The sequence below is a fragment of the Orycteropus afer genome, unplaced genomic scaffold (genome assembly GCF_000298275.1).
Source record: "Orycteropus afer afer isolate SDZICR_OR568_19922 unplaced genomic scaffold, OryAfe1.0 scaffold01384, whole genome shotgun sequence".
NCBI lineage: Eukaryota > Metazoa > Chordata > Mammalia > Tubulidentata > Orycteropodidae > Orycteropus > Orycteropus afer.
Window position 1 is genome coordinate 62520 of NW_006922971.1, and position 11910 is coordinate 74429.

The 11910-nt window shown below is 48.3% G+C and overlaps 1 protein-coding gene across 1 annotated transcript in view; it reads right to left on the minus strand.

Moving 5' to 3' along the window:
• Positions 1-6388: 6388 nt before the first annotated feature.
• Positions 6389-11910, minus strand: part of IDS (iduronate 2-sulfatase) — a 20753-nt gene continuing 15231 nt past the window's right edge. Inside the window, exons 8-9 of the mRNA XM_007959052.1 lie at positions 8855-9028; positions 6389-6864 (exon numbers count right to left, since the gene is read on the minus strand). Coding sequence (XP_007957243.1) covers positions 6389-6864; positions 8855-9028 — 650 coding nt within the window. The remainder of the gene's footprint in view (positions 6865-8854; positions 9029-11910) is intronic.

Sequence of the window (11910 nt, forward strand, 5' to 3'; positions counted from 1 at the left end):
CTCACTTGTACTGGACTTAACACAAATGCCAAGGCACTGCCATCGGGTCGATTCTGACTCACAGGACGCCCACAGGGTTCCAAGGCAGTAAATCTTTACGGAAGGAGACTGCCTCACCCTCCTCCCACGGAGCAGCTGCTGGCTTTGAACTGCTGACCTTCTGGTTAGCAGCCAAATGCCTTACAACACAAATACAGGACTACGTTTTTCAATAGTGTGGAAAAAATGAATTCATAAAACTTGTTAAATAAACAGTGAGTTTTGAGTATAAATCACCTGCAAAAGGTTGTTTCTGAAACACACCCTTGATGACAATTAGGCCAAGGGCTTTGTAAATGTCAGCTTCCGTCCTGCTCCAAACCCTCTCACAGTTGGTCCCTGCCTTTACAGGGGAGAAGAGGCAGAACCAGTTGGGGCCCGGCCTTTGCTCCCTGCTGTGCCCCGTCCTAAATCTTGCTCCCCAGTGTGTGCCCAGCACACTACACGCGAGCCTGGTGGTGAGCTCTGATCCTGCTGCCCAGCTGTGCCATGCTGACCTGTGCCAGTGTGGCAAGTTCCAGGGTGTTCAAGGCTGAGGCAAGAAAAAGGATATGACCACGAGACGGCAGTGTTGTCAATCAGCTATTTGTTGTTGTTGTTGTTGTAATGTGTCAGCGAGTTGTTTATGGGGGCCCATATCCACAAGGCTGGAGGTTCAAACCCACCAGTCACTCCTCAGAAGACTGGGCCACCTACTTCCATAGAGATACCACCTTGAAAACTCAAAGGGGGGTTGCTGTGAGTCGGCAATGACTCTTCGGCGGTGAGGTTTTTTTGTCGTTGTTGCTGTTTTATATTGACAGAGGACATCTAGAAAGGAAGAGCTCAGGGGAACACCCAGGGGAGAGTGTGGAGTCCTCAGCAAGACTACAAAGCAGGCAGATCCTCCATGGCTAAACATGTGCGTATCGTGGCTACATTTAGAGCGGCTGGATCGTACCAATTCGAGTTTGGCGCCAATAGGCTCCAGAGGTTCCAGGGCCATGAAGACGTAAACCCCCTAGAGGGCAATACACAGCCGCCACCTGTGGTTCACTGGGGCCACCACCTAGAACGCAGAGTGAGACAGGGCACCTTTTTGTCCTTTCTTGACTAGCACCCTGCCTGACAAGCAAGACACACAGGAAGGGAACTCTGATCCCAAAGAAAGACCCTGAGTGTAGTCCCCACCGCCACACTGCCTGCCCTTCTTCAGAGGCTCCAGAGGGAAACAGCAACTGCCCCTCCAGGGTCGCCACCAGCAAGAGCTTTGGAGCGGGGGTTCTTGTCCACAGTGACAACACTACAGTCCAGCTGAGCGCGCTGATGAGTGACAGCTCTCTCTGCTTAAGGCTCAAGTGCCGAAGAGAGGACTGGCCAGGAGAGCCAAGGGGACACCAGGGGCCCTGGGGCAGGCAAGGGCTAGGCTGACGGCAGGTGCCAGTACAGGGCTCCACCTAAGGCCCAAAGAGACACTGGCAGAGGCCAAGGGGAATCCGCCTGCCACCGCAAGCTCAGGTCCCTGGGTGGGATTCAAGAGCCTCCTCACCAGGGCTGTGATCTGTGGAAGGGCTTGGGGACAAGAAGGGACTGAGGCCCACTGGGGAATTTAGACCCAAAGGGATGGCATGGGAACCAGGGGCCGCGAGGCGGCAAGGCCAGCACCTCCCCATCACTCGGGATGATGCCACTCATTCGCCTTGCTCACCTCCCCCATTTTTCAGTGGACTGCAGATGAAGGAAGGAAGGACAGCACAGCTACTACAACTCTTCACTGCCACTGCCATGAAGAACTACTGTGCCAGGTAAAGACTAGTAATCAAACCCCCCACAGGAGGGGAGGTGGTCGGCAGCAGACCTCAGCTCAGCCAAGAGCCAAAGGCCCCCTTGTCTGTGCACGTGGGCAGGCAACACACACGGCAAACAGCGGCCTCACTCGGAAGGGATTCTCTTCATCCTCACCATTTTTCCCAGTTTCCACACTGCTCACAACGAGCATTTATCAACCCGAAAACGGAATGGCGAGACAAGGTAAGTTAAGGAGAAGAACCAAACCACAAGCAAAGCCAAGCAAAACGAGTATTTATTCCATCTCCAAATTAGGGGGGGGGGTGTCTCCATGTTTAACAGGAAAGCACTGGGAAGAAAAGTCACAGGGGAAAAGGGCAATTCAATGGGCTTGATGACTGTAAAAAGCAAAACCCATCACCACAATTAAAAGGCAGATGTGCACAGCTGGAAATGCATATGCCCAATAGTCACATGGAGAGAATGGTCAAGGTCACTCATCAGCAGGGCGTTAGAGTAAAACAGAAACACCACTTTCACCTAATAGTGTAGGGTGGGGCTGGGTTATTTTACACTTTCATGTGTATACTTGGCTGCTTTATGTTTCAGTGGGACCCCCCTCCGGTAGGAGGCACATGGGGAGAGGAGCAAAATGGAGGTGGTATTGACAACCGGGCACTGAGAGCATATCCCGAGGAGACGCTGTGAAACACAGAAAAACAGCGTGTCCCCAAAGCTGTCCATCGCAGCAGCATTTCCAAGACTGGGAAGTGGTCAGGAACTTCAATTTCCAATAATCAGAAGATTAAGTAAATGACGGTAAAGCTATACAATTGAATAAAGTTATCTTTACAAAAGTCCATTATAACCACAGATAATACTTGTGAACAAAATAAGAATATGAAATTGCATGACAGAGGACAGCATGGTGGTCACAATGTGAAAAATTCACACCGACAACACACAGGGTAATCATCTTGGTTAAACATTTATGTGGCGTTTTTCACATTTTACCCCTTTTGTGTTTTCCAAATTTTCCAAAATCAATACATCCATTTTACATTCAGGAAAACAGTTCTCTTTTTAAGTCAGGTGAACACAGGTTTTGTCAAAATGCTCACTTCATCCCACGAGACAGTCTAGCTAGTCACAAAAACTCTAGCCTCTTGGCCATGAGGGAGCAGGAGCTGGGTTGTGAAAATGGTTATGAATGAATTGGTGAAGCGAGGAGGGGGGTGGACAAGCTAGGAACTTGGGGGGGGAGGGATTTGCAAGGGCAAGTAGGGACCAGTGGTGAGCTGGTCGCCTAGGAAAGGGGCATTGTGGGATAAAGGGAAGACTCGGACTGCTCTGCGGAGGTCATCTAGACCCAGAAGTAGGCACTGACGGTGTTCTCAAAGGGGAAATTAAAGAGGGATTCTAGGAAGACACATGGATTCCTTCAGGAACAAGGGAGGAGAGAGGAAGGGCGGTAAACTACCTGGAGAGAAGGGGAGAGGGGTGGGACAATGGAATGGCAGTGAAGAGGAAGAGGCCAGCTGCCGCAGTGACACTCCTTACTCCACATTTAAACCAAGCATACGTCACTCACTTCTGGACTCAGCTCTGGGGACAAACACAGGGAAGATAAACAGCTCACAGGAGGAACTGGCCAATAGCCAGGCGGACTCAGCTCAAAACCAGCCATCGTCCAGGCCAACTCTGTTCAATAGCATGTAAATGTTCTAGATGTATGCTGTCCAACAAGGGGCCACTAGCTACGTGTGATGAATGAGCGCTTGAACTGTGCCAAGTGCAACTGACAGCTGCTCTTTAAACTTGCATTTAATTTGAATTCACTGAAATTTAAATTTATGTCTTCAACAAATGGTGCTGGAACAACCAGATCTCTACATGTAAGAGTGAAACTGTACCCCTACCTCACACCATACATGAAAATTAACTTAAAATGGATCAATGTCTAAATATGAGAACTAAAATCCTTAAATAAAAGAAACCGTAAACAGAAGAAAATATAGAGCAAACCTTAGTGACACTAGTTAAACAACACGTTTTTAGATATGACACCAAAAGCACAACTGACAAAAGGAAAAATGAGATAAACTAGGATTCATCACAATGAAAGCTTCTGTGCATCAAAGGATGTCATCAAGAAAGTGAAAGGCAATGTACGGAATGGGAAAACAAATTTTATCAGAGAAAAAACAACCCAATTAAAACACAGGCAAAGGACTGAACTAGACATTTCTTTAAAGAAGATATACAGGTGGTCAATGAGCACGTGACAACAGATACTCAACATCATGAGATACCAAGAAAATGTGGATCCAAGCCATAATGTGTTACCACTTCACACCCTGTAGGATAGCGGTTATCTCACACACACACACACACACACACACACAGAGACCATGGAGAAATCAGAACCCTCATCCACTGCTGGAGGGGATGTATAATGGTGCAGGTGCTGTGGGAAGCACTCGGGCAGTTCCTAAAAAAGTTAAACATAGAATTACCATATGACCCAGCTACTCCACTCCTAGGTATAACTCCAAAAGAACTGGAAGCAGAGACTCAAAAGCAATCCATGTATACCAGTGTTCGTTCCAGCATTATTCACAATAGCAAAAAGGTGGAAACAACCCAAATGCCCGTCAGCAGATGAACTGCTAAACACACTGTGGTCCAGCTACCAAGAGAAGGAAGTTCTGGTCCACGCTACGACATGATGCACCTTGCAAACACATGCTTAGTGAAAGCAGACCAACATCGCATGAAGCCACACATACAGACAAAAGAGAATCAGCGATTAGCAGGGGTTGGGGGAAGGAGGCAACGAGGAGAAAAAAATGATTTCAGGAGCCACGTGTTCCTAGTGGCTCCTGGATCAGACAGCACAGACCTAGGGCAGTGTTTCCAAACTGCGACCCTGGGACCAATAGCATCACCTTGGAGTTTATAACAAATGCAAATTCTCAGGCCTCAGTCCAGCCCTGCTGAGTCAGAACTTCTGTGGGCGGGCCCAGCACTCAGGGCCTACCAAGCCTTCCAGGTGGCTCGGGGTGCACCCTCATGTCTGTGCACCACTGAGCCTCATTCAAAGTTTCTGGGACCACTCAGGTGTCACCTAAACTGAGCAAGCCCCTACTCAAATGAGATGGTGATTTCTATTTCCACAAATACAGTGGCTAGAGAGTCATGAGTAAAAGCTGTCCAGTTCAGCAGGACTGAAAGTTGCGTACGTGAAGCAACGAAGATGAGGACTGTCTGAACATCTGAAAGCGGCCGGCTGCTCATCCCCATGTATGGCAGGGTCAGGCAAAGGGACACAAAGGGCAGCTCTCACTTGGGTTTCGTGTCAACACCACAAAAAGTAACCACAACTCATGAGACGGTCTAGAAGCATGCCACAGAACGGAAATGCAGCTTCACCTCTCAACGGAGGTGTGTGAGGCAGGCCAAGGAAAGGAGAGGCCAGGGAGGGCTGAGGCCTTTGGGGCTGCACCCTCCCACAGCACTTCCAGCAGAGACAGATGGGCACACGAGGGGCCCAAGTAACATGGTGAGCGAGAAGATGGGGGAGAGCTTATCATCAGGACCGGGAATCGGAGGGGTCTGATACGACACCCATTGCTTCCAGAAATCTGGTGTGAGAAAAGGATGACGTGTACATATATTATAGTCAACCAGGAGCAAGAACCAACTGGGGAGGCAGAGAGAAAGTTAAGTAGGCTGAAAATGCGTCACGAGAAGTCACGGACTGAACTGTGAAAATCAAAGCGGAAGTGCTGGGGGCGATGAAGAGGATGCAGAACGAGCAAGAAAAGGTGGAGGGAGACGGTCTCGGAAAGCCAGGGCTTCCAGCAGAGAGAGGCGCCTCAGGACCAGGAGAGACCAATCAGGCCCTTCACTTAGGTAAGAAGGGCAGCTGCCGACGGTTCATCACAGAACTGCTCAGCGGATCCGTGTGTTACCTACCTTATGTGCCTACCTAGTAAACAAACAAAAGAAAAGCAAGCAAATGAAAACACTATCTGTCTTTAAAATTGTTACTTGTCTGAAGCATCTATTAATATACTATCTTGCCTTTTTGGTTATAATTTCATACGTGATAGTAACAATGTCACTTGCTGTATTTTGTTTCTCAACTCCTCCCTTTAAGCACAGAAGCATCTGTATGGACAGACTCACTGACCGTGACTCAGATTTCAGGTCAAGACTACGCCAGCTGCTCACGTACAAAGTGCAGACTCTTCTAAGGACGGATAATTCACTTGTCTTGTCAGCTTCCACGTTTGTAAATCTTGACTGGAAACATTCCATCCCTTTGCTAGAAGACGACAAACTAAGCTCATCACTAACACCTGCCTTTCTGATTACTTTGGTATTTCGGGAGAACAGAACTAAACCACGGAGTACTGGGAATCGCCTAACTGAACAACAGTCTCTAAGGTAGGACATAATTCTAACTCTGTGCACTTAGCACTTCATTCAATTTGAAGTATCAGGGGTCATCATGAAGCAAGCAGCTCTACCACGTTTTCCCACCAGCACAGACCGCCTGCCCTCGCAGCTGTCAAACTCAAGGCAGCCTCCACACTGGGCGGGGTTCTCCACCTTGGGAGTCATTATACACATTATGATCCTGCCACGGGTCAGAATCCACAAAATAGAGCTCCCCCGCATGGATGTCTGAAAAATTAGCCAGAAATTCTTCAGGATCGAAGCCAACCCACACCGTGTACCTATAGTCTACTGTACGGATGGAATAGCCCATGATCTTGATATCTTTTAAGCTTGGTTTGTCAGAATTCCACTGAGGGGAGTCTGCAGGCCGAGGGTACTGGCTGTAGGCAATGGACTCGCGGGGACCACCACGGACGTACGCATCCTCCTCCAAGTCGGGAAACTGAAAATGCTTCAGAAGGTTCTGGCCTTCTCTGCAGAGCTCAACGTGAAAGGAGGGAACGGGGCAGCGGGGTGGAATGGGCAGCCCTGCAAGTCCAGCGAGCGTAGGGAAGAGAGACACTAGTTCCACGAGTTCCTCCACTTGCCTGCCTACAACAGGAAGCAATATGCAGAATCCATTATGTCACAGCGAGCAGAACAGAAGCAGCCTGTGGGCTCCGCATGTTTGCACATATTCTCTGACAACATTTCCTTTAGCCCAAGAATTTTAGAAGCAAAGCCAACGCAGCAACTCACCCTCCACCACCTACTCATCCCACAACAGGCTGCAAAACTACCGTGGCTCCGGCCTGCTGGCACTTTTTAAAACTACGTTCATTTCAGTACAACTGGTGTAAAAATTGACTGGGGCAAGGATCGTCAATGGATGCTAAGACACAGGAAACGAGATAGAGTCCCCATCGACTCCCTCTGGACTTCCACAGTTGAGCCATCAGTAAAGTCCAAAGCTTCTATCTGATGTTGATCCCTGGTCAAATGGATCTGGATTTTGGACCATCATTCTGACCTTTCTCGGTTTGCTTATACTGCTTGATCGTGCTTTCCTGACACTTGGTTTATAAGTGAAGTTAAAAAAAAATGAAAAAAGTTTTAAAAAAGGTATCTTTACAATGTCAAGAATCTGGTTGAGACCATGTGACCAACTTATCACTAATAATGTGACCAAGTGCCATGAAGTGGCCCTTGATGTGATGCAACAGGAGGACATCAAGTCCCAAATGTGCATCCTGACTCGGGTCATGAAGAAACAATCAGACACATCCAGGAAGTGCAGGATCCTGTACAAGGCAACAGGCCTGAACCCTTCTCTAAGATGAGGTCAGAGATGATGGGGGCCCGATCCTGTAAGCCCAGTCGGCCACTGTAAGAACTCGACCTCAGAGTGAGATGGGGGACCCGCTGGAGACTCCAGAGCAGGGCAATGACGTCACCTGACTCGGGCTTTCCACGGATCACTTTCGTTGCTGTGAGGTGGCAACACTACAGGAGCAGGGGCGCAGCAAGGAGACCACATAGCAAGCTGTAAGCCAGTGAGGTGGTGGCAGCCTGGTCCAAGGCAGTTAGAGCAGTCAGATTACGCCAGATGCTACAGTGATGCTCCCTACTCTCGCCTTAGACTGAGCACACTTCGCTCACTTCTGGACGAGTTTCTAGAGAACAGCACACAGGAGGAGCTGGCCAGCAGCCACATGGCCCCAGCTCATCACCAGCATGGCCAACAGCACTTCCTGCCACGACGGCAGTGTTCTAGCACTGTGCTGTAACCATCAGCCACATGTGGCAAGCGTACACTTGAACTGTGGGAAGGGCAACTGACATCTCTCTTTGAGTTTCCACCTAATTTTAATGAACTGAAATTGATCTCTGCAATAAATGGGGCCGGGTAAACCAGATCGCCACACGTAGACTGGTGAAGCTGTGCCCGTACCTTGCACCATATACAAAAGTCAACTCAAAAATGATGAAGGACTTATATTTAAGAGCTAAGACCATAAATCTTTTAAAAGAAACCATGTTGTTGTTGTTGTTGTTATGTGCCATCGAGTCGGCCCCGACTCATAGAGACCCCTCCTTGGGTTTCCGAGGCAGTATCACTACGGAAGTAGATTGCCCAACCTTCCTTCCGAGGAGTGGCTGGTGGGTTTGAACCGCCAACCTTCTGGTTAGCAGTGAAGTGCCTTAGGCACCATAGGAAGGAGTAAACCTTGGTGACACTGGGCTAAGCAATGGGTGTTTTAGATAGGACACCAAAAGCACAAGCAACAAGAGAAAAAAATAAACAAATGGGACACCATCAAAATGACACTGGGCCACAGGGTGGACTGTGTGATGCTCTGGTCTATGATTCTGTTATTGTTCTGGTGGTGGTAGCTGTTGTCTGCTGTCAAGTCAATTCCAACTCATAGTGACCCTATAGGAAAGGGTAGAACTGTCCCACAGGGTTTCCAAGGCTGTAATCTTTACAGAAACAGATTGCCACATCTTTCGTCCTGTGGAGCAGCTGGTAGGTTCAAACCACCCACCTTTTGGTTAGCAGCCAAGCGCTCAAGCAACTATTTCACCTCAGCATATTTTATACCTGGCTCCATCAATTCTGAAATGGGATCAAAAGGATCGATGTAAGGAAAAAGCTGCTTCCCCGCCTCCGGAAGCACAGCCGTCCTTCCGGGAACATAGAACATCAGAGGCACGCGAGTAGTGACATCAAAGTTGCTGTATTTGGCCCATTCTCCATGCTCACCAAGAGACCATCCTGGTAGAGAAAAAGCACAGAACAACAGAAAATGAAGAATCACATCCCAGCATGTTAGACATCATTTCATTTCCTGCTATAAAAACCAGAGGAAGTGGAAACTGATCACTTAGAACAAATTCCTTTAGAATCACCCCAGAAAAGGGTGATGGCACACAAAGACCACTTTACTCCGCGTCAACATACGGACAAGGACGAGACAGAACCTTCAAAACAACTAAAAGGTAAAGTGCAAAACTACAGTATCCTCTTTTGATAAGAAACTAGCACCATGCATCCACCTTGAGCTCCAGAGGCCCCGTGGTTCCCACGCAGACACCCTCCCCTGTGCAGACTGGCTCAGGTTGATTGAAGAAGTCAAATTCACATTACAGTTGCTGTTAGGTGCCAGCGAGTTGGTTCCAACTCATAGTGACCCCGTGTACAACAGAATGAAACACTGCCTGGTCCCACGCCATCCTCACAAATCACTACGATGCCTTAGCCCATCATTGCAGCCACTGTATCGATCCATCTCATTGAGGGCCTTCCCCTTTTTCTCTGACTCTCCACTTTACCAAGCATGAGATCCCTCTCCAGGGACTGATCCCTTCTGACAACATGACCAAAGTACCAGAGATGAAGTCTAGCCAGTCTCCCTTCTAAGGTGCATTCTGGCTGTACTCCTTCCAAGACAGTTTGTTCATTCTTCTGACGGTCCCTGGTACATTCAACGTTCTTCATCAACACCACAATTCAAATGAATTCTCCCGTGGTCTTCCTTATTCATTATCCAGCTCTCACATGTATACAAAGCTACTGAAAATACCGTGGCTTGGGTCAGGCACATCTTAGTCTTCAAAGTGAACTCTTTGCTCTTTACCACTGTAAAGTGGTCTTTTGCAGCAAATTTGCCCAATGTAATACATCATTTGATGTCTTGACTACTGCCTCCACGGGCCTTGATGGTAGATCCAAGTGAAATGAAACCCCTGACAACTTCCATCTTGTCTCCATTTATCATGATGCTGCTTCTTGGTCCAGTTGTGAGGGTTTTGGATCTCTTTATGTGGAAGTGTAATCCACACTCAAAAAACAAACTCATGCTGTTGATTCCAACTTGTAGCTACATCACAGACAGAAAAACAGAACTTTTAGTCCCACATCCTTAACCCTGATTTAAAACATCTGTTGCAAAACTAGCTTGACTACTCCAAGTGGTCCATTCCCAATGGTTTTAGTTGAGCACTCTTTTTCATATAAAAATATGCATGACAAAGATTATAGGTTTAGTGGTTAGTGTTCCCAAAAAACACAAAGCAGCTGCCATGGCTTCAAGACAACTTTTAAATCAATGTGTGTTTTACTTCTGACAACCGTATTTACTGACATTTCAAATAGGATGGTACAAAGCCACCACCGTCTGTCAGTATGTCGTACTGGGGTGGCTTGCATGTTACTAAGATGCTTGAAGCTATGCCACCAGTATTTCAAACACCAGCAGGCTCACCCATGGTGAAGAGGTTTCAATGGTGCTTCCAGACTAAGACTAAGACGAAGATGGACTAGGGAGAAAGGCCCGGTGATCGACTTGTGAAAATCAGCCGCTGCAAACCTATGGACCCACACAGACCACCGCCTGACAGAGGGCTAGAAGACGAGTCCCCAAGGCGGGAGGCACACAGTGGCTGCAAACACGGACTTGAGCACACCAACAACCGTGAGGCTGGCGCAGAGCCAAGTAGCGTTTTGTTCTGTCGTACATAAGGTCGCCATGAGTTGGGGCCAAGGCCACAGCATCTCCGGTCCCCAGAACAGAGCTGGAACCTCTTCTGAGTCAACAGCACTCTTCTGAGAAGGACCACAGTGGAAAGGTATGTCTTATCAGTTATCAAACAGAGCAGGTCCCTCACTGTCAAAGAAAAAAGTGTACTAGGCAATGGTAAAACAGGCAAGGATGACTTTTGACTGAAAAGGAAGCTGTGAGAGAGGGCACAGAGCTAAGGTCAAGGCCAAGGAGCACTGCAGAGGGGAGGGCAAAGCACCAGAACTGTGTCTGAAGCCCACTCCACTGACACTCGGGCCTGCCCCGGGGAGCTGGGCAGTGGTGCACTGAAGCTGCAGTTAGGGCCAGTTTGCGTGGAACATTTTCTCTTTGTGACAAGGCTACCTGGGTCCTGGGAGACCCAGGAGAAAGGAGAGGGTGATAAGGAGGAGAAAATGAAGTTACTCAAACAGAGCAAACCATTCAGTCTTGGTCAGGTCCTTGCGATAAGCCCTGCCATTTTCTAGACCATAAGAGGATGGGAGGAGTTCTCTAACAAAAGCTCAGGTGAAATTCCACTTGATCCGAACCGATATGCAGAGACCTCCCTCGACCCAGTGGCCATCACTGTTGGAAAATCAGGAAGGATCTTCATATAATTTGGATGAACTCAGTTCCACTTGTAGAAAAAGTAGGATACAGCCTTAAGAAAGATGAAGAGTTGAGAACCCCAAGCTCTTGACAGAGAGGCAAGCAGGGACGAGGGTCCTGCCTGGATTGTTCTGGATCTTTCAAGAAAAAAATAAAAATCTTCTGACCCTCTGGCCTAGAAGTAGGGGTTAGAAGAGCTCCTCGCACATATGGAGAGTCCCCGCTGAGGTCACCAAGTAAAAAAACAGCTGCTGCAAGTTCCCCACCACCCACTCACCACCACCACCCAAGCACCCAAGATCCTCCTCAGACCCAAAAGAGGCTCTGCCTCCATCTCAAGGTCCCAGGCCACAAGTGGCCCCTGGGCAGTGCCGACTCACAGGAGAGCGTGCTCCTCTGTGTAAACTATGTGAAAAACAGCACATTTTACCGCAAGGTTCAGACACTCTAAGCGACTTTCCAAGGCATTATCCAAAATGCTCACCAT